The 22,975-nt window shown below is 38.6% G+C and overlaps 1 protein-coding gene across 8 annotated transcripts in view; it reads left to right on the forward strand.

Moving 5' to 3' along the window:
- Positions 1–22,975, forward strand: part of USP28 (ubiquitin specific peptidase 28) — a 58,976-nt gene that overhangs the window by 16,778 nt on the left and 19,223 nt on the right. For 3 of the 8 annotated variants that reach the window (XM_044752215.2, XM_044752213.2, XM_070490261.1), the window contains exons 4-12: positions 5,773–5,878; positions 6,821–6,980; positions 12,279–12,365; positions 13,300–13,437; positions 14,399–14,472; positions 15,478–15,557; positions 16,811–16,959; positions 18,746–18,873; positions 21,448–21,543. In XM_044752215.2, coding sequence (XP_044608150.1) covers positions 5,773–5,878; positions 6,821–6,980; positions 12,279–12,365; positions 13,300–13,437; positions 14,399–14,472; positions 15,478–15,557; positions 16,811–16,959; positions 18,746–18,873; positions 21,448–21,543 — 1,018 coding nt within the window. Of the gene's footprint in view, positions 1–5,772; positions 5,879–6,820; positions 6,981–12,278; positions 12,366–13,299; positions 13,438–14,398; positions 14,473–15,477; positions 15,558–16,810; positions 16,960–17,200; positions 17,316–18,745; positions 18,874–21,447; positions 21,544–22,975 lie in introns of those variants that run through there. The other 5 variants (XM_044752214.2, XM_070490262.1, XM_044752216.2 and 2 more) reach the window with 3 other exon arrangements.

The following is a 22,975-nucleotide window of genomic DNA, read 5'->3' on the forward strand; positions in this document are numbered from 1 at the left end:
GAGTGCTGGGGACTGCATTTTAAACAGGATGGACATTTTGAGAAGGTGCAAGGGAGATGAGGGGGTAAGTCATGGGAAGCCTTAGGATGGGAATATAGCTTGGCTTGCTTAAGGAGGAGGAGGAGGCCAGGGCTGAGGTTTAGTGAGTGAGGAGGGCAGTAAGAGATGAGGCCATAGAGGGAACAGGAGGCAGAGCATGCAGTGCCTTCCTAAGTGCTTGGCTGTTACTCTGAGTTAGATGGCTAGCCATTGGAGAGTTTGGAGCAGAGGAATCGTAAGCTGATTTCCATTTTCCAAAGATCATTCTGACTGCTGTGTTGAGAACAGAATGTCGGGGAGGGGCTAGTGAGCATGGGTCAGAGCAGGGAGTCCAGGACCAGTCAGGAGACTATTGCGGATGATGGTGGGCTGGGTCAGGATGTATTGGTGGGTGGGGAGAAGTGCTTGCCATACAGGGTTTGCTTACAGGGGAGATAAGGGTTGTGAAAGAGAGGAGTTAAAGGTGGCTCCAGGGTTTTTTTCTGTAAGCAGCTGAAAGGATGGAGTTGCACTTAACTGACATGGGAGTAACTGCAGATGGAGCAGATTTGGAGGGGAAGATGTAGAGATCAGTTTTTGCAGTATTAGGTTTGAGCTTGTTAGACATCCAGGTGGAATGTCAAAGAGCCAGTGGAGATCCAAGTGTGCAGTTCAGGGGAGAGATCTGGGCTGGAGATAGATAAAACTTAGGATCATAAACCTGTAATGGTATGTAAAGTTATGAGACTGGATGAGCTCTCTAAGGAAGTGAGTGTAGAAAAGAGAAAGGGTTCAATGACTAAGCAGTACATGGTTCCAGTGTTGAGAGGTCTGGGGAGGTGAAGAGTATCCAGGGAGGTTGGCAGAAGACCGGGAGAGTGGTACTCTGGAAACCAAGGAGGCTTCCGGGAGGAGGGAACCATCAGCTGGGTCACATGGTGCTAATGGATATTTGGGCTGTTCGCAGTTTTGAGCTATTCTGAATAATGCTGGTTAAATAGTCTTGTATAGGACTTTTGGTGCACATACTGACTTTTTTCAGTCATTTTTCTTTTTTGAGACTCCTCCATGTTGAAGGTTGTAAGTGTGGTTCACTTATTTTCGCTGGTATGTAGTATTTCCTTGTCTAAATATACCACAATTTCTGTATTTGTTTATTGACTTTGGGGTGGTTTGAATTCTTTTGCTGTTATAAGCAAGGCTGCTCTGAGCAGTTTTGATTCACGTTTCTTGTGCATGTATGCAAGAGTTTGTTTAGTGTATATACCTGGCACTGTAATTGGTGGGTATCATTGGCTGGCTCATCTTCATCTTTATAGGTAATGACAGTATTTTCCAAAATGATTTGTTACCTATTTTGTAAACTCCCTCTAACAGGATTTGCGGATAACTATTGCTCTCAAACTTGTTAGATTATAAAATTGTTGCAAATATTTTTAATATGAAATAATATCTTGTTTTTAATGAGAATTTTTAAAGTTAGTAATGAGATTGAGCATCTTCCATTTTGACCATTCATGTTTCCTCTCATGTGAAATTTCTCTGTCTTCTGCTTTTTTTCTATTTGTTAGCTTCTTTCTTATTCTTTCTTGATATTATCTTATGGATAATAACCTTATTCATGATATATATCTTATTGATATTGAACTTATATATTTTTAATATTAACCCATTTTTCTGGATTTGTATGTTTCAGAAACCTTCTCCCTGTTGGTACCTTGTGTTTTTACACTATGGTGATGAACTGAAATACCTGCATTTTACTGTAGTTGCATTTATCATCTTTTTTTATGGTTTGTGCTTTTTGTTTAAGAACTCTTTCTATACCCTGAAGTCATAGAATATTCTCTTATATTTTCTTCTGTAATTGTAATGTTTTACATTTCACATTTAAATCTTTAATTCATCTGAAATGGATTTTTTTTTTTGGTGAGGCAAAAGGTAGGGATCCAGTTAGATTCCCCCCCATACTCAGTTGTCCTACTACGTTTCATTGAAAAGGCTCTCCTTTCCCACTGATCTGCAGTGTCAGCTCTGTGTTGCATCACATTTTCATGTTTTCCATTCTGTTTCATTGAGTATCTGTTTTTAATTCTTTGGGATTTATACCTAGGAGTGGAATTGCTGGGTCATATAACAATTCTATATTTAACTTCTTGGTTTTAATATTTCTAAAAGAGAACTCTTTTCATAACTGCAACATTATCACACTTTAAAAATTAATAATTCCTTAATTTCATCAAATACTGGTGTAGAAATTACCCTGCTTGTCTGATTGACATTATATTTGCAGTTGGTTTGTGAGAATAATGATCCAAATAACAGTAAAACATTAAACATGTTTGAAATGTCTTTTGAGACCGTCTTTATAAATTTTCGCTTTTTTTCTTGCAATTTAACGCCTGAAGAAATCACATCCCTTGTCCTGTCACATTTCATCATGCTCTGGAATTTGCTGATTTCATTCTTATGATATCCTTTAGTGGATTTTTCTGTCTCCTGTCTTTCCTGTAAACTTAGATGCTTAACTGGCATGACTGAGTCATAGTTGTGTGTGTGTATATCTTCTATTTTGTCATGTCAAGAATTAAATAACGTCTGGTCGCCCTCTTTTTGTGTTGTTAAAATTGTTAGTGTGTTCAGATATTGTCAGCTTGATGAATTTATTATGAAATTCCCCACCTAGTGTTTTAAGCAGCCAGTAGTGATTGTTGCTGAGATTCTGTATTTTACTGGAGATTTCAAAATGGTAATATTCTGTCTATCATTACTTCATAATTTATTAGTTGGATTTTTTTTTTTAAATTGTCATAATAAACACGTAACAAAATTTACCATCTTAACCATTTCTACATATACAGTTCAGTAGTGTTAAGTATATTCACGTTGTTGTGAAACAGATCTCCACAACTTTTCCATCTTGCAAAACTATGACTCTGTCCCCATTCCGTAATAACTCCCCATTCCCTCCTCCCCTCAGCTCCTAACAACCACCGTGCTGCTTCCTGTCTCTATAAGTTTAATTACTCTAAGCACTTCATATAAAAGTAGAATCAGGCGGTCTTTGTCCTTTTGTGACTGGGTTGTTTTACTTATCATAATGTCTTCAAAGTTCATCATATTGTAGCTTGTGTCGGAATTTCTTTTCTATTTAAGGCTGAATAATACTCCATTGTATATATGCACCACATTTTGTTTATCCCTTTATCCATCAGTGGATATTCGGGTTACTTCCACCCCTTGGCTATTATGAATAGTGCTGCTGTGAACGTGGGTGTGTAAACATCTCTTCGAGATTCTTCTTTCAATTCTTTCGAATATATCCCCGGAAGTGAGATTGCTGTATCATGTGGTAGTTCTATTTTTAATGTTTTGATACTCCATACTGTTTTCCATAGCAGTTGCACCATTTTACATCCCACTAATGGTACACAAGGGTTCCAATGTGTCCATATTCTCACAAACCCTTGTTATTTTCTGGGTTTTTTTTAATAGCCGTCCTAATGGGTGTGAAGTGATAGCTCATTGTCATTTTGGTTTCCATTTTCTATGATGATTAGTGATGTTGAACATCTTTTCATATGCTTGTTGGCCTTTTGTGTGTCATCTTTAGAGAAAGGTCTATTCAAGTCCTTTACCCATTTTTTGATTGGGTTATTTCATTTGTTTGTTGTTGTTGAATTGTAAGAGTTCTTTATATATTTTGCATATTAACCGTTTATCAGATATATGATTGGCAAATATTTTCTCCCATTCTGTTTGCTGCCTTTTCACTCTTGATTGTATCCTTTCATGCACAGAAAATTTTAAGTTTGATTTAGTCCTAATTGTCGTGTTTTGTTTTTGTTGCCTATGCTTTTGGTGTCATATCCAAGAAATCATTATCAAGTCCAATATCATGAAGCTTTCTCTTTAACTTTTTGAAGAACTGCCAAACTCCTTGCATTTCCTTAATGGCTAATCGTGTTGAGCATCTTTTCATCTGCTTATTGGCCATTTGTATATCTTCTTTGGAGAAATGTCTATTCAGATTCTTTGCCCATTTTAAAAATTGAACTATTTGTCTTTTTATTATTCAGTTGCAGGAGTTTTTTTATATATTCTGTGTATAGGTCCCTTATTAAATACATGATTTGCAAAAATTTTCTCCCATTTTTGTCATTTTACTTTCTTGATGGTGTCCTTTGAAGCCCAAAGGTTTTTTATTTTGATGATGTCAAATTTATCTATTTTTTCTTGGGTTGCTTATGCTTTGGGTGTCTTCTCTAAGATGCCGTTGCCTAATCTAAGGTCATGAAAATATGTACCTGTGTTTTCTTCTAAGGGTTGTGTAGCTCTCTTATCTTGAGGGCTTGCTCCATTTTGAGTTCGTTTTTCTAAATGGTGTAGGTTAGTAGGTAAAAGTCATTTGTTTGCATGTGGGTATCCAGTTGTCCCAGCACCATTTGTTCAAAAGATGTTCTTTCCCTATTGAATTGTCTTGGTACCTGTGTTGAAAATCAATTGAGTGTAAATGTAAGGGTTTATTTCTGGACTCTCAGTTCTGTCCCATGGCTCTGTATGTCTGCCCTTATGCCAGTAGCACACAGTCTTGATGACTGCAGCTTTGTGTTCTTTTGTGTTTTTTCTTTTTAAATTAAATGTTCTTTACTGCTCTTGTGTAGAAATTCACTTCACTTTTGTACATTGATCTTTTATCTAACCACTTGTTGTTAATCATAATTATTTTCTATAGATTATTTTGGGTTTCCCTCATAGTTGATCATTATCTGTGAATTATGACAGCTTTGTTTCTTTTTTCCCAATCTTTATATTTTTTAATTTTTAAAATTTTCTTGCTGAACTTGCCAGAACTTTCAGAAGCATGGTGAGGAAAAGCTCTGATAGTGGACATCTTTGTCTTCATCTTGGTTTTAAAGGAAATGTGTTTAACATTTCACAATTAAGTGTGAAGTTTACTGTGGGCTTTTCATGGATATTCTTTCTCAGCCTGAGGTTCCTAATTGGCTTGGAGTTTTTATTCCTGAATAGAGTTTGAGTGTTATCAAATACTTTTTCTGTATCTATTGAGATGATCCTTTTTACCTTTAGCTGTTAAGATAGTGAATTTTATTGGTCTGTTTTCTAATGTTAACTCAATTTTTCATTCCTGCAATGAACTCAACTTGACCTTAATATATAATCTTTTTTTGTACATTGTTGGATTCTGTTAGCTAATGTTTTGTTTGGGTCTTTTACATCTGTGATCATGTGTGAGTTTGTCATTTTTCCTTTCTCTTACTATTCTTGACTGGCTTGAGATATACCGAGGTGTTATGCTGACCTCATAAAATGACTTGAGGCGTATGTCTTCTATTCTCTAGAATAATTTGTTGAGGTTGAAAATTTCTGTTCAATGAATGTTTGATATTTAGCTGATGTTCTTTGATGTTAAGTAAAGAGACTATTTAACCTACGGGTATGGGATATGTTTTTGACTTTGTGGAATAAAACTGCAGAAGGGGGTATTTGATACATTGCATTTTAGCAGCTTGTTATTACTATACTCTTGGCTAGTTTTAAGGTTACAGTGTAGCTGTAAGTTATTCATTTGACTCTGGCATAGAGTAATAAATTGTTACATGATGAACCATTGTATTGAGAGCTAGGGAGTATATCTAGTTTTGTGAATGCTTTTACCTTTTCTCCTACAATATAGGCAGAGGGGCAGTGTTTCGTGCATGTAAACTAATTAGGTTTCTATTTATCTTCCAGAAGTAATAGACCTTACTCATGATAACAAAGATGATCTTCAGGCTGCCATTGCTTTGAGTCTACTGGAGTCCCCCAAAATTCAAGCTGATGGAAGAGATCTTAACAGGTTATTGATTTAATTTATAGTCTTTGCTCCCCAGATTAGTCTATAGGTCAAAGGCAATAGCTCTGTGAATGCCACTGAGGAACAATTCTGCCAAGCTCCTTTAAATTGCACCCAAGTGAAATTTCTTTTAGGAGAACATTTAAATTCACGTTGGCTTACTTACTCTTTGTTTCACTTTTGAAGAAGCCAAATATGATAAGGGTCATAGTACATACTGTAGTCTTTGAGTAGAAGCCTACAAGGTTTTAGTTCACAATTGCTAGGGGGAAAAGCCCCATCCCATTGCAAGTATCTGATAAATGTGTATTCCTTTTATAAGCTTTGAGTCTTTGTAAAATTGGAGGATTATTTTGTTGGCTTTTTGAAAAATGGAAGTTACCACTCAACTGCCCTGTCTCAGACATGACCAGAGGATATATTTTTTTAATTGGTACTGATTTGGTGATTGTCTGGTGGTGTTCACAGATATCCACTTCCAGTGGTGGCCTCTCAGTTTCCAGACATGTGTCTTCCCTGTCACTGCTGAGTTGTTTCTTTCAGGGAAACACGGGACATGATTTGTGTGCTAAGCAATTTGGAGGCTCTTATCTTTAGCAGAGTGTCTCTCTTGCCTCTTTCAATGGCGAAGTCTGAGATGGGGCGCTGTTGTTAAAATCTAAAACTTTCAGTGTGGTAGCCATAAATAGTCTCGAGTCTCAACTCAGTTCCATCGTGGACCTTATTAGTAGTAATCTCTGTTATGGAAGGATTAATATCTCTATATTTAAGCCTTACTTTTCACTTAAGTTGTAATCTTGAAGTTACTATATAGCCAGTGATTACTCGGTAAATAGTTTATCTGGCATTTTGAATTATCTATGAAAGGTTACCAGCATCTTCCATATAGTATATTGTCCTTTAACTTTTTTCTTTTTTGATGTGTGCTATATTGGCACAATATAGGATGCATGAGGCAACCTCTGCAGAAACTAAACGCTCAAAAAGAAAACGCTGTGAAGTCTGGGGAGAAAATCCCAATCCCAATGACTGGAGGCGAGTTGATGGTTGGCCAGTTGGGCTGAAAAATGTTGGCAATACATGTTGGTTTAGTGCTGTTATTCAGGTATGATATTTTTAAGAGACAACTGTGTCTTCTGGAAGCAATTTTGTAATTTATTAAACTGAAATGTGAGAAACATAGCTTTAGAAAAATGGAACCAGATACATAAACCTGGGGAGTTTCCCCCATGGCGTTATTATGCTTTGGTTGCTTTCTTGTGTTTTAGATTTAGATGTTCTGGTGTCTATATTGGGCAGTACTAAAAACAAATCTGCTGTGGTTGTAAATATGTTGAATAGGTGTTTTGGATTAGCATTTAGTAAATACTGTATTACAGCAAAGCAAGAGTTAATAAAGAGGAATCAGCTGTTGGGAGGCAATTGTAAATATCCAGGCAGGAAATGATGGGGCCTGGAATAAAGAAGTGGCATAAACCATGAAAAGAGAGAATGAAAGCATTTTAGAGATCATTTAGGAGATCAAATCTGCAGGATTTGGTGAGCGACTGAATATAGGATATGTTCAGGAAAGAGTTAAGAAAGAATCTTCGGTTTCTTGCTTGAGTAACCACGTGCCTGATGGTGCCATTTGATGCTGGAGGAGGAATAATACACGTGTGTGTTAAGAGTGGGATTTCAGTTCAGTTTTATACATGCTGAGTTTGACGTGTCACATGGAGATACTATGTGGGCAGTTAACTATATGAATCTGTAATTCAGTAAAAAGATCTGGGCTGCAGATACAGTTCTGGGAATCAGTAGCCTATAGATGATGATAAAGCCAAGGGAGTGGATGGATTCCCCTAGAGCAAGTGTTGCTTCTCCAGAAGTATCTCCCAGGCACCTTAAAGTCAGCATGGGCACAATGCAACACTTGCTCCCACCGCAGCAATCTTCTTCATCAGTACTTGGCATCTCCCCAGCAACTCAGCCAAAAATGAAATCCTCACTTTCCATACGTATGATCCTTGAATTTATTCCTCTTACCATGTGCTTGCACTGTTTTAGCACTGGGGAAACAGGAGTGAGTGAAACAAAGCCCTTACTTTCATGGAGTTTGCTCTGAGAAGAGTGGAATAGATTGTAAACAATCTATGTATGAGGTGGTGATAAGTGCCCCAAAGACAAATGAACGAGGGTAGTGGGGCTAGAGAGGGTTCAGCTAGAGAGGGGAGGGGTGTTATTTATACAGGTTGGTTAGGTGGGCCTTTTTAATAAGGTGGGCATTTCAACAGAGGCCTGAAGAGGATGAAGGAATGAGCCATATAATTACATAAAGAACATTTTGTATAATTACATAAAGAACACTACAGACAGGAGACAGCAAGTGTGAAAAGATCCAGATTCAGGAGCTTGTTTAATATGTTGAGAAGTAGTAAGAAGCCTGGGACTGAGTGATGGGGGTGGTCAGAAAGGTAGTGGAGGTGGGGTGGGGGAGTTTGCAGTTATGATGAGGATTTAGGAATTGTATATGAGATGGGAAGCTATTGGAAGCTTGGAGCAGAGAAGTGATATGATCCTACTTCTGTTTCAAGAGGACCACTGGCATCTGTGTTGAGAATAGAAAGTAGAAGGTAATGTGGAATTAGGGACATGAGTCAGTTCTTTCCTATCGAGAGGAAGACAGGTTGCCATCCTTCCCTGGATTCACTTCCCCCTCAGCCTTCACTCCTATGAGAGATCTTGAAAAGGGCTAGCAGATAGAGGGGATAACTGGGTAAGGTTTCTGAGAACGCGTGAGAGGACAGATAGAGCGAGTAGGAAGGGATTGGTCCTAAAGAGGAAAAGGGCAAGAGAGTGCTAGGGGAAGGGAGAAGGAAGAAATGATGACTGCAAATTAAAGTTGTAATCATTTCTAAAAGTCATTTTTTCATCTGTGAAATAGGCAGCCATTTTCTGAGACAGAGTGGAGAAGTGACAGAGTCAGATTTTAAAGGGAGTGAAAGTTTAAAATAGTTGTTGTAGACAGTTGGAAAACCAGTTGGCACCAGAATACACTAGTAGCATTTCTAAAAACTTGGAGATCTACTTGAGGTTTTTGACCTTAAATGTGTAGTGATATCAATGTCCTGGTTTTATCAGGACTTTCTCTTAGCACTCTGAGACTCTTAAGTGGAAAATTAAATTCATTTAAGTCAGAGGATTTGCTGGGTATGATGAAAGGACAAAAGGACAGTTTGAGAATTAAAGGAAGGTGGTTAAAGACCATGAAATGAAAGTTAGATAGAGGGAAAAATGAAGACAGGAAGGAACTAATGGTTAGGAAGAACTGAAAGAGGTCAGTTTGCTTGGACTCGTGATGAAGTCATAGATCACATGTCCTATGGGTTATTGAACAAATAAACCAGAAGACAAGTTATGGTTCAAGAGTGGGACTTTCTGAATTTTGGATCTGAGAATTGGCAGCTTTTCAGGTATTAACATATCCTGGGTTTGGCCTTGGATGTGGGTATAGAGGTGGATGAATATGTCACTAGAGATAAGGTGCTCAGGAAGCCAAGGGGTCCCTGGGCTGAATGGATGCACCTCTGTGTTCCCTCAATAGATACTGGTTGAACACCTCTTGTATATTTAGCACTCTTCTAGGCCCTTGAGATGTAGGAGTGAACCAAAGCAAGATGGAGCCTTGCCTTATGGAATTTAAATTCTCTTGAGGCAAGACAGATAAGGAACAATAAACTGAAAAACTAGCTAGTTAACTAAATAAATTGATGTAATATGTTAGACTGTGATTAGAGTGATAGAAAAAATAGCAGGGTCAGGAAGTTTGGAATTGCTGCAGGAGAGACAGGAGCAGGCTGCCATATTAGCTATGATGTTAAGTTAGGCCTCACTGAGGGGATGAGATTGGAGCAGATGCCAGATACACAAGAGGCGAGGGAGTGAGCTGGGCAGCTATGTGGGAAGAACATTCCAGGTGGGGGAAACCATAGAGCAACGGCCCTAAGGTGGGGGTAGGCTTGGTGTGTTCATGGGCCATCAAGGAGTACCAGGTGGCTGGAAGGCTAGGGGCAGAGAGAAGAGTCACTGGAGTTGAGGTTGGAGAGAGAGCTTGTCTTTTATTCTGAGTGAGATGGAGAGTCACAGAGGGTTCTGAGCAAAGGAGTGGTGAACTCTGGCCCGGGGTTTAAAAGCCTCCCTCTGGCTGCTAGGAGGAGAGCAGGATGGAGGGGCAAGGTTTCACGTGGAAGGAGCTCTGAAGGAGGCTGTTGCAGTCGTCATGTGAGAAGTGATGGTGGCCTGGACCAGGCGGGGAGCCATGGAAATAGAAAAGAGGTTGGATTCTTGATTTATTCTGAAGGTGAAGCTGATAGGATGTCCTATGGATTGGATGTTGACTGAAGTCACCTAGTAAGGTGACAGGACTTGGGATAGTAAGAAGAGTTATTATCAGATGATAGTCTTCAGTGAATCAGGAGCTTTTTTTGGTTATATTAGAAACATACAGGTTGGAAGATCCTGTGTGGCAAGTGGATTGGTGGAGGGTAAGTTCTGGAGGCAGAGAGACCATGGCAGTGATCCATGGGAGCAGTGATGGGAGTTTGACTGGAGCGGTTGATGGGGACTGATAGGGAGGAGGTGGGTGTAAACAGCACTCCAAAGGCAGAGTCCAGGGTCTTCTTACTTATTGGCTGTGGGTAGTTAAGAAAGGGAGAGGATGTGAAGATTATTCTGAGGTTCTAAACTTTGATGGCTGGAGGAAGAGGAGGATGTAATTAAGTGACACCGAGAATACAGGAGAGGCAGCAGGTGGCAGAGGATCATATCAGTACTGGATTGGGAATTCTGAGTACTATTAGCTCACGCTTTTGTAGTTTTTAAGAAAAATGGCATCTTTGGGGAAAGCCAGATTTCGGTAGAGGTGAGGAGGTAGAGTGAAGTAGGACTGAGAAGGTAAAGCCATTTTTCTCATGGTAGAACAGAGGTTCTGGAAAATCTGGGGTAGAGTAGGAATGAAACTGGGAGGAATGGAGAAGTGCTGGGTGGACAGATGAGGTGAAAGAGAAGACAGTGGGCCCAGCAGGGAGCTAAGCAATCCAGTCCTGGCTCCAGACAAAACTGTGGTAAAGCAACGGGACGTAACTTTAAATTCCCAGCCCAGTTGTACCCCCACCCTACTGATTAAATCCCAGTAGAGCTTGTGAGAGAGTGAGGGAAGTTGGAGAGGTGGCACGCAGCTCGGTCAGATACCATTGCTGTGAGTTTGTGTTTGATATTAGAAGGTATATCTGGGGTGTTTTTTGGGTTTTTTTGAGGAAGATTAGCCCTGAGCTAAGATCCACCACCAATCCTCCTCTTTTTGCTGAGGAAGATTGACCCTGAGCTAACATTTGTGCCCATCTTCCTCTATTTTATATGTAGGTTGCCTGTCACAGCATGGCTTGATAAGTGGTGCGTAGTTTGGCACCCGGGATCCGAACCGGGGAACCCCAGGCTGCCAAAGCAGAGCGCGTGAACTTAACCACTGTGCCACCAGGCTGGCCTCACTCCTGGGTTTTTTTTTTTCAATACAATTCAAGTATTTTATTTAGTTCTGATTGCAAAGTGTTTTGCCTGGTCCAGTATTCAGGCTTGAGGGGTTTTTCATTTGAGGCGTATGTTGGATGAGGAGTTATATTCAAACAAGGGATTTTAAAAAGCGTTAACTTGCAAAAGGTGTTCATAGTAGAAAAATGTATGATTTACAAATAATAAAAAGAATCCCTGTTTCTGATTCTGCCAGCTAGAGATATCTGCTGTTAAAATTTTTTGAAATACAATACTTAGGACAAAGAATGGAGAATAGTAAACACTGCCATACCTACCACCCAGCTTTAGAAGTAAATGTTACAAATCCCTGCATTCTGAGTCCCTGTTGTACCATCCCCAGTTACATCCTCGCTCCCCACAGGTATAACCACACGTGTATGGATCCCTGAGCAATATAATCGTGTCGTTTTATGTATAAGTAAACTTAATATAAACAGTGTAATAGTCTATTTTTTTCACACAAAATATATTTCTGAGATTTATCCATGTTGATACATGTAGCTCTTGATTCATTTTCACTGCTACGTAGTAGTCCATTTTATGAAAACATTTTTCTATAATATTATTTTAATGATTACATAATAGTCTGTTGTGTAAATGTACTATAATTTATTTAATCTATTCCTATTGTTAGCCAGTAGGTTGTTTTTTCCTAAAAGGATTAACATTCTTTCGGCTGAATTTTTATGCATGGCTATTATTATTTCCCTTTATGTAGCAAAGTGGAATTACTAGGTTGACATTATATGCACTTGGAAGGTAAAAGAAATATTTTTTTGCTGCAATTATTTTGAAAAAAAAGGCTATGAGTCCATTTCTTTCTTTATTTCAGTCTCTCTTTCAGTTGCCTGAATTTCGAAGACTTGTGCTCAGCTATAGTCTGCCACAGAATGTGCTTGAAAATTGTCCAAGTCACACGGTAAGTTGGTGCTGAGGAATCTTCACTGTTTAGTTCCTTTCATCCCAAAGGCTTTTACATTTTTGGCTAAAGCTGATAACTGATGCTCTTTGCTTGTGCTAATACATGTTTTCATTTCCAAATGGCTCTTCTGCCTTCTTTGTGACAAGAAATAAGGGTTTACCGGGGGCTGGCCCCTTGGCCGAGTGGTTAAGTTTGCGCGCTTGGCTGCAGGTGGCCCAGTGTTTCATTGGTTCGAATCCTGGGCATGGACATGGCACTGCTCATCAAACCACGCTGAGGCAGCATCCCACATGCCACAACTAGAAGGACCCACAACGAAGAATATGCAACTATGTACCGGGGGGGGCTTTGGGGAGAAGAAGGAAAAAAAATCTTAAAAAAAAAAAAAAAGAAATAAGGGTTTACCAAAATGTAAAGTTACATAGGAATAAAATTAGAAAAGCAGTTCGAAGAAATTGGCAAGTCACCCTGACGGCCTCAGCTTCTGTGCCCCAGGGGGAGATTCAGAAATAGTGAGCTCCTACACTGCTTATCAGCCCCTCAGGCCGGGCGATGCTGGACAGATGGCCTGATGCCTGAGGCCCCCACCCTCTTCTGAAGAGCCTTCAATCTGTTTTTGCCAAAGGACAAACCTCCTGCCCTCGATCTAACGCTTCCCAGGATTTCACCTGGGTGATACATTCTCCTAACATGAGAGAGGGCAGCAGCTTCAGAAAATAAGCATTTTTGCTTTTCTGAGAATATTCTCTCTCTGGCTTTTACATAGATATTCCTCAGGTTAGGGCAATCCCCAACAGAGACCTTATGAGAGTACCTATAACATAGTTTGAGACCTGACTCTGACCTAGATCTAGGGAAATATCAATTAGGCAGTGATAACTTTTCCTTTATAAGTTCTAATTCTCCAAATACATTGCTGTCCTTTCTACAGGAAAAGAGAAACATCGTGTTTATGCAAGAGCTTCAGTATTTGTTTGCTCTGATGATGGGATCAAATCGCAAATTTGTAGACCCTTCCGCAGCCCTAGATCTCTTGAAGGGAGCGTTCCGATCACCTGAGGAACAGCAGGTACAAAGAAGCCTGTTCTTCTTTTGTTTTCCTCAAACTCCATGGAGTTTGCAATCATACCTTGTTAATATTACTGTGATGTTGCTTTATTTCAACTGTGTAGTAAGTTTTGAACATGACTGAACAGGACTACGGGTGCCTGTTTTTGTCCCTTATAATGCCTAAGGAACAGGTGGTAAAAAGAGTGTGTGTGTGTGTGTGTGTGTGTGTGTGTTCGTTCGTGTGTGTGCACGCTGTGTCGGGGAGGCTGGCAGTTCTAAAGAGAGGAAGAAATAGAATAGACGGGCTGTTCAAGTAGAAAGGAGGAGATTGGAAAATAACCTCAGTGAATCATAGCAAAGGGTCACAGAGAAAAGTAAAGTCCTTTGTCTGTGCCTTTGTCTTGGGATGGCCCAGATAGAAAGCCTATTTTTAAGACTATCTAAACCTGAGTTCAGTGGCTTTTCTGAGCAATCTTTCTTTCCTAGACATTAGCACTCTCCTTTCTCTGCCTCCTGTCAAAAAACAAAGCTGTCGCTATTACAGCAGCTGCTTCTTCATAATATAATTTTTCTATTTATGTAAAGGTCCTGCAGTTCTGTAAAATTCTCAAAGCATTTCATAAAAGTTTCCTATCTCCGTTCAGATCTTATATTGTTCTAGAGGACCACAGTCTGTTCTTTGGATTTTTTTTAAGGCCTAATTGGAATTTCGTTAGTTAGTTACGGAAAGCTGTGGCCGGAGGTGGTAGAGTTCCACTTTCCTCCCAGCCACGGCCTAGTCAGAGGTTGCCCCGCGCGCCTTCTGTTTATCCATAGTAGCTAGGTTCCCGTGTTCCTTGTATCTTCATGATATTTGACCCTGAAAAATAAATCCTTTCGTTGCAGTAGAGTCTTAGTCATTGGTGAGATGAGAGCAAATGTTCATTTCCTGAAGTATAGTGTTGGGTCTAACTCTTATGCAATTTGTGCCTCTCTTATAGCAAGATGTGAGTGAATTCACACACAAGCTCCTGGATTGGCTAGAGGACGCATTCCAGCTAGCTGTTAATGTTAAGTGAGTGTTGAGGATTTGTTTGTACATCCTTCCTCTTCACGGTGGTCCAGTGAGAATTACGATATGGGGGAAAAGTACTCTTCTCAAGTAGAAATTGCTGGTTTTTAGCAAACCTCATGGGATGACCACTTAGGTATTCGCTGTTGTGTATCCCCATTGCCTTTGGTTTTCCTCTCTGAGGATATAGATAATCATCTTAACCTGCAACTTTTTTACTAAAAGGCCCAAGACTGTTAACTTTGATAAAGTCATAGCCTGTGCTGTAAAATGTATTAAAAGGTTAAATAAATCTTAGGTGTGAATATAGTGGTATAGTATGGATATATTAAATTTAATCTGAGATGACTTGTGAAGTCTATGTAGAATGTTAGAGGCTAGCTTTTGGTCGTTTCAGTCCCTGACAGAAGTGAAATTCAGGGCAGAGAATACAAGTATCCCTTGCTTAATACAAATCTGGAGAAATTTGTTTTCTAGACTGTGTTAACTCTAGATAGAAGAAATGTATATCATAAAACAGCTTTGCAGATAGCAACTTATACAGTTAATAACAATTTAAGATGGGCTTGTAGAAATGAATTCTTTTCATTGCATTACTATTATGCCACTGGGAACAGTTTTGTATATGCAAACTGCATGAGGGTTCATTCTTACCTCTATACTACTTCTGTACCTTGTACACCTCTATGATTGGATATAGATGCATAGATCGAATGTATACAAATATATGTATTTGTCTGCATCTGTGACTCTGATTTTAGACTTTCAGCTCTGCAAGGCCAGGGATCATGTCTTCCTGTCTTTGTGCCTTCAGAATTTGGCACAATGCTGGGCAGATACTTGTTAATGAATGCTTGAACTGAACTAATTCATGACTGATTTTTGACCATACCTGGCTCTTCAGGGGTTGATGAAAATGTATTATTTTTGCTTTTGAATGATTGATGGTTGGGGTTAGTGCAGTGTTTATTTGATCCAAATGGAACAGTTGTCTCCTTTTTTTAAAAGCAGCGATCCCAGGAACAAATCTGAAAATCCAATGGTGCAGCTCTTCTACGGTACTTTCCTCACTGAAGGGGTTCGTGAAGGTAAATTGTCTGCTCTAAGTGTTGAGTCTAGACCTGTGACCATGTCTGTATATGACTGTGTCCCTTTGGGAGGCAGCATAATGAAAAGGCTTGAAAGTCAGACAAATCCAGGTTTAAATGTTGGTTCTGCCTCTTACTATCTGTGTGATCGTGGACAAACTATGTGAGTTCCTGGATCCTCAGTCTCTTCATTTGTAAAATGGGCACAATGTTTATCTCAGAGTTGTTCTATTAAATTGTATAACATTAGTACTCCCCAAATCTAGTATTAATGTCAGACACACAATGATGTTACTTAGTGTTGTTTTTTCTAATATAATATTTAATCTGAAAAGGTTTTATTGAGTGAGACTGCCAAAAATGTTTGTCTACAAAAGAGGTTTCTCTAAGCCGCATGTTGGACACATAATGCTGTTTTGTTTTGTTTTTAACTATGGAGAATTTTGAGCACATACAAATAGAGCAAGATAAAAACCCCCATGAACTCAGCAACCATTAGCCATGGCTGGTCTTTTCCCATCTGACCCCTGTCTGCTCTTACCCCTCCAACAGTCTTTTTAGAACAACCCATTACCACTGTCACTCCAAAAAATCTCATTTCTTCATATCAAATACCTAGTCAGTGTTCAAATTTCCAATTTGTTTTATAATTACATATACAGAGAGAGAGGGAGAGAGAAGGGGGTGGGGAGTGTGTTTATTTTTACAGTTTGCTTTAATCAGGACCCAAATGTGATTCATGTATGATTGGTGGACATGTCTTTCAAGTCTCTTTTCAAAATCTGTAGACTCTCCCTCTCCATTCGTTTCTCCTTGAAACGTATTTTTTTTTAAGAACCTGGGTTATTTGTTCTCCAGCGTTCCCTACAGTCTGAAGTTGTGCTACTCGCATATCTATGACATAGTTTTACATGTTCCTTTCTACCTCCTCCTATTTTTGTAAATTGGTAGTTAGAGTTTGGCCAGATTCAGGTAAGGCTTTTTTTGGCAAGACTAATTCACAGGTGGTGGATTGTCTTTGATCAGGTGGCACATAGTGTCTGGTTGTCTTTCTTTTTGCGATGTGAGCAGTTGTAGTGATCAGTGCCCGCATCCACTGGCTCAGTAGAGGCTGCCACGCAGGCTGACGTCTACTTCTAACCAGTTCTCAGGAAGTTGCTGAATTAAGAAGATATTGTGTCTGTGGTGCCAGAAAAAAAGCTTTAGATAGCAGTAGTGATGTCTTTAAAAAAGCAATCTGTTTCTTTGCCTAGGAAAGCACTTTTGTAACAATGAGACCTTCGGCCAGTATCCCCTTCAGGTAAATGGTTATCGCAACTTAGACGAATGTTTGGAAGGGGCCATGGTGGAGGGTGACATTGAGCTGCTTCCTTCCGATCATTCAGTGAAGTATGGACAAGAGGTGAGTTGGATATTTTTTTATTTGCTGTGCCAATGGCAAAACCAGTTAAGTAGGACTGTGCTTTTTGGCAAACTATTTTCCCATCACATGCTAAATAACTTTACACTTAACAGAACTTGAACTAGTCCGAAGTCTCTCATGAGTTGATATGAACTAGTGAGTCTTAGTGTTTGATAAATGAATTCTTTACTAAAAGTGTGAATTTGAGTTAATCATATAAAGGTTGTGTGCTGCTTCTGATGTTTTAAGTATGATCAAGTTTCTCTCTTTCTGTTGAAGCCTACCTGTACCTGAGTAGGGAGAACCCACTGCCTCCATATTTTCGGAGGGTAAAAGTACAGTGATTAACTCCTATGGTATGCCATTTAGAATATTTTCCCTATTATAGTATTTATTGTTCTCGGTTGTAAATTCTGCCTTTGCTTTTAAATTTAATATTCATTTATTTATTTTTGTGGGTTGGAAAGAAAGTGGGAAGTTAGAGAGCAAGGGTAATTAATATCTCAAAATTCTAGTTGGGTTAAGAATTTGTGAGTTGCATTTGTAGCTTAATTGTCAACACCACACAGCTTGGATTATTCTCCTTTTGTATACATTTTGAAACAAAATTGTGACTTATATGAGTCCAACTTGGTAATTACTGTAGGAGAAAGAAAAGCTTTCTTGAATTAAAATAGGAAGCCTAAGATGAGCCTTGTCAAAGTATATTAGCTGTAGAGCAGTGGCAACTGGAGAGAGCTACCGCCTCCTTAGTTTTCAGAGGAAGTACTGATTCCACATTGAGAGGCATAACATCTGTGCCCTCTGTGCAGAGCTGATGCAGGCTCTTACAGAAGAGAAGGAGTGTTCATTAGCTGCTAGACCTCTGGAGACCTTTATTCAAGGCTAGGAACTCTATAAAAAAATGAAAATCATTATTCTTGTTTAGATTTAGCCCTGGGTACCATCACACAGACTATCTGGATTCACCTCATGCCAACAGGGTGTGAGAAGAGAGCGTGGCTGTTTGCACCTTTGGTAAAGGGTTAAAGCGATTCATACAGACCTCTGGCATACAGGTGAATTGAAGAGAAATGCCCTTCCTGGTTTAGCTTTTCCTCATCCAGGATCAGTGACAGTGAGATCTTTTTTATAAGTCAGCGCTTTCTTTTCTTGAAACGTTGTAGGTTGGTTTGATTGGGTCTCTCAGGAGACATGTAAATTCTTGGAATTGAGAGATTTTCTCAGAAAGTTGAGAACTCATAATCGTGAGGCTTTTTAGACATAAAGGGGATTCAAATTGTGTAAATAAATAGTAAAGACTGTAGATAATAGTATATAATGTATGTACACCTATTAGTCTTTTGAGCTGATTCATAGAGATCGTTGTCTCTTATGTTATATGCTGTTTAGATCATAATTTCTAATTCTTTGGTTGGCTGGCCATTTTCTTCAAGTTTGAGCCTCTTTTGAATACTGATGACGTAAGGAATGAGTTGTGTAGAAGCTTGGTGCAGTTCACATATTTAAGGGTGATTGTTTCTGAGGATGATATTTGAGTAAAATGCTGTTGACTGGCTCCTAAATTTGGAGTCTTGAGGGCTCTTCAATCATATTCTCTAAGAGGGCATAATTCTAAGTGGTCATTTCCTTTAGTATTTGGGACTAAACAAAGTTCTAGTATGAGTTTGGTTTGAATATAAATTCTATACGAAAAGAAGAAACTTTGATGAGGGTTGTTTTAAATCTGGCTGCTGCTGGTTCCTAAAATTAACTTCTTTCTCCAACATTTCTACTCTTGACGCAGCGTTGGTTTACAAAGCTACCTCCGGTGTTGACCTTTGAACTCTCAAGATTTGAGTTCAATCAGTCCCTTGGTCAGCCAGAGAAAATTCACAATAAGCTGGAGTTTCCTCAGATCATTTATATGGACAGGTGAGTTCTGTGGGAAATTGTCGTCTCGATGTATTGCAGCAGAAGTGAGCATGTACTAAGTGTATCGTGCATAGGAATCACCTGGAGGTCTTGATAACATGCAGATTTGGATTCAGTGGATCTAAGTTGGGGCCAAGAGTTTGCATTTCTAAGAAGCTCTCAGGGTGATGCTAATGATGCTTCTGGTCTCTGGACCGCAATTTGAGTGGGTAGCTTTAGGTGAAAGCCCTGCTAATTTGGGGGTGAAGAACAGTATCTGGAGTAACCCCAGTGTATTTCTTTCTAGTCTGAATACTATTTGTATTTCTGGGGAAAGAACTTCTAGAGAGACTTATATTATAGAATTTTAATCTTTTTAAAGTCTGGTTTACTGATGTATAGTTTACACACAAAAAAGTTACCATTCTTAGGTGTGTAGCCAGTGAGCTTTGACAAATGTGTGCAGCCAGGTAACCACCATCACAGTCAAGATATAGAACGTTTCCACCACCCAGAAGGCTCCCTCCTCCCCTTTGCAGCCAGTCCCTTCCCCTACCTCCAGGCCCTGGTAACCACTTTGTTGTTTTCTGGCCCTATAGTTTTGCCATTTCTACAATGTCATATCAGTGACATTTATATTCAGTATGTACCCTGTTGTGACCATTTTCTTTCATTTAGGATAATGTTTTTGGGATTCATCCATGTTGTTGCATGTATCAGTGGTTTGTTCTTTGATATTATTGAGTAGTATTCCATTGTATGGATGTACCGCGATATTTTTTCCACTCACCAATTGATGGACATTTCATATGTATCCAGTTTTAGGCTACTATGAATAAAGCTGCTGTGAACACTCACAGATGTGTTAATGTGGTTTTTATGCTTCTGGGTAAAATAACTAGGAGTGAGATTGCTGAGTTGTATGAAAAGTGTATGTTTAACTTTATAAAAAATTTCCAAAGTATTTTCAAAAGTGACTGAATAATTTTTCATTCCTACCAACAGAGAACTCCAGTTGCTCCAAATCCTCACCAATACTTGCGATTATCAGTCTTTTTAATTTTAGCCATTCTAGTGGGTTTGTAGGAATATCTTAATTTCTTTTGATTTATATTTCCCTGATAACTAACGATGTTGAGCATCTTTTCATGTGCTTGATTAATGGTCATTTGTGTATTTTCTTTGGTGAAGTATCTGTCCAGATCTTCTGTCTGCTTTAATTGGGTTGGTTGTGTTCATACTGAGTTGTAAGAATTCTTTATATATTTTAGATAGAAATCCAAATATTTGTTGTCTTGCTTGTCTGTTCCATTTTTGTACTAGTGTCTTTAGAAGACTAGGAATTTTTAGTTTTAATGAAGTCTAATGTATCAGTTTCTCTTTTATAGTTTGTGCTTTTTGTGTCCTAATTAAGAAATCTTTCTCAACCCAAGGTCACAAAAATTTTGTTCTATTTTTGCCTAGAAATTTTGTAATTTTAACTTTATCTTCATGTCTATGACCCATTTAGAGTTTATTTTTATATATAGTATGAGGTGAGGGGTTTTTTTTGCAGGAGGAGGAATGGAGGCATGTGGATGTCCAGTTATTCCAGTACCATTTGTTGAAAAGACTCTCCTTTCCTCTATTGAATTACCTTGATACTTTTGTCAAAAATTAATTGGACATCTATTTGTGGATCTGTTTCTGGAGTCTGTATTCTGTCTGTTGTCTAATCTTAGGCCAGTGCCATATTGTCTTGATTACTGTCGCTTTATTGTAAATCTTGACATCAGGTAGTGTAGATCTTCCAACTTTGTTTTTCTTTTTTCAAAATTGTTTTGGGCCTTTGCCTGTCTATATAAATATTAGAATCAGCTTGTCATTTTCTACCTAATAGCTATTGAGATTTTGATTGGGATTGTGTTGAACCTGTAGATCAATTTGAGGAAATTGACATCTTAACAGTTTTCATTCCTTCAGTCCATGAACATGGTATAGCTCTATTTGTTTAAGACTTAATTTCTCTCAACAGTGTTTTATGATTTTTAGTGTATAGGTCTTGCACATATCTTATTAAGTTTATCCCTAACTAATGCATGCTTTTGATGTCATTATATGGTTTTTTAAAAATTGTACTTTCCATTTGTTCTTTACAAGTATACAGAAATGCAGTAGATTTTTTCCCTCTCTTTTTTAATTGACTTTATCTTTTGACCTTACTAAACTCACTTACTAGTTCTGGTGCATTTTTGTAGATTCCTTGAGATTTTTCTATGTAGATGATCATGTCATCTGCAAGTAAGGGCAGTTTTACTTCTTCCTTTACTATCTGTATACCTTTTATTTCTTTCTTTTTTTTTTTAACCTTATTGCACTGACTACGTCTCCAATAAAACATTGAATAGAAGAAGCGAGAGTAGGCATCCTTGAGTTGTTCCTGATCTTAGGGGAAAGCTTTCTGTCTTTCACCGTTAAGTATGATGTTTGCTTTGTGTTTTCGTAGATGCTGTTTGTCTGATTGAGGATATTTCCGTGTATCCTTAGTTTGCTGAGACTTTGTGTCATTAATGTTTTTAAATATCAATTGTGTTTGTGGGATTATCATTTGCTTAGGTACATGTACAGGAGTAAAGAGCTCATTCGAAGTAAGAGAGAGTGCGTTCGAAAGCTGAAGGAGGAAGTAAAAGTTCTGCAGCAAAAACTGGAAAGGTGAGTTGCGGACAGCTTTGTGCTTAGAAACGTGCAAGAGGAGAACATTAAAATCATAATTTGCTCCTATTTAAAAATTAAGTATTTGTTAGTATATTTTATAAAATAGCTAAGAAAATTTTTTTTCTAAGTGTGAAGCAGTCTTTAAAATGAACTAATAGTATCCATGAGTCCCAGGGGACCTAAGTGACCCACAGTGGCACAGTTAGTTACTGGCAGTGACCTCAAGAAGACTCAAGTCCAGATTTCCTAGCCCTTCACTTTTTCTACTCTCCTTGGTATCTTTTTCATAAATATGAGAGAGGTAACTGTCAAAATACTCCAATCTCTTTGTCGTGGGAAAGCAGTTTCCCACGTGTCTGGGAGTAATTTGAAAGTGTCTGGGAAAGATTAAAAAAAACACTGTTCTACCTAGAGCAGAGCTGACTGATTAAAAGGGCTGATATGTCTGACACAAAGTCCTTTCTCTTACGGAGAATCTTTCCCTTTTTGTTTGTTTGTTTTGCACTATTTCTGTGGAATCACTCTATGACTTCCTAAAGAGGAGTCGAGTAATTTCTTTCTAGTCAAGATAGATCTCATTGATTTAGAATTTAAGAAGGAAATCCCATTCAATGTCAATGGCTTTTTCCCACTCATCTACTTAATTTTGCTGCTGCCACCACCCTATCTCCACCCACTCCTTTGCTAGGTCATTAATTTCCCTGAGAGGCTGCACTTTTCCATACCAGCCCAGGATAGACCCTTCCCCCTCCCCCAGCTTCCTCTCTCACTTCGGAAGAGCTTGTCCAAGATGTACTGTGATCAGTCATCTGTTTGTCTTAATATAGACTTAAGCTGAGGATTGATTCCTCAGATACGGTCCTGGAAGTGATTTACAGAGCTCTCTACATGCAGCAATAGTTTACTTTTAACGTTTTAGTGATACTTTGTAAGATTGGAAAATTTTAATTGTTTTCATAGAACCAAACATACCTAATGTATTATAGCTCACAAATACTCAATTTACCAGTAACCAACAAGGCATTCTGGCTTATTTAAATTCTAAGATAGAGTATAGGAGCATTTTCTCTAGCACTTTCTTTTTAAAATAAAATGCCTTTTAAAGTTTCAGAGAATTTTACTTGGACAATTTTTTTTTTAAATCGCCTGTCTATATGTGACATATTCCTGGGGAAATATACAAGAAACTGTTAAAGGATACCATTAGGTAGTAGAACTGAGGTGGGGTAGATGACTTTTGTGGTTTGTTTTACACTTTTTTGTATTTGAATTTGCTTATCAGGTACCTGCATTACTTTTATTGTTAAAAAAATCGAAAGTAGGGGGCCGGCCCTGTGGCCTAGTGGTTAAGTTCAGTGTGTTCTGCTTTAGCCGCCTGGGTTTGGTTCCTGGGCATGAACCCACACCACTTGCTGGCAGCCATGATGTG

Source organism: Equus asinus, chromosome 20, assembly GCF_041296235.1.
Source record: "Equus asinus isolate D_3611 breed Donkey chromosome 20, EquAss-T2T_v2, whole genome shotgun sequence".
Classification (NCBI taxonomy): domain Eukaryota; kingdom Metazoa; phylum Chordata; class Mammalia; order Perissodactyla; family Equidae; genus Equus; species Equus asinus.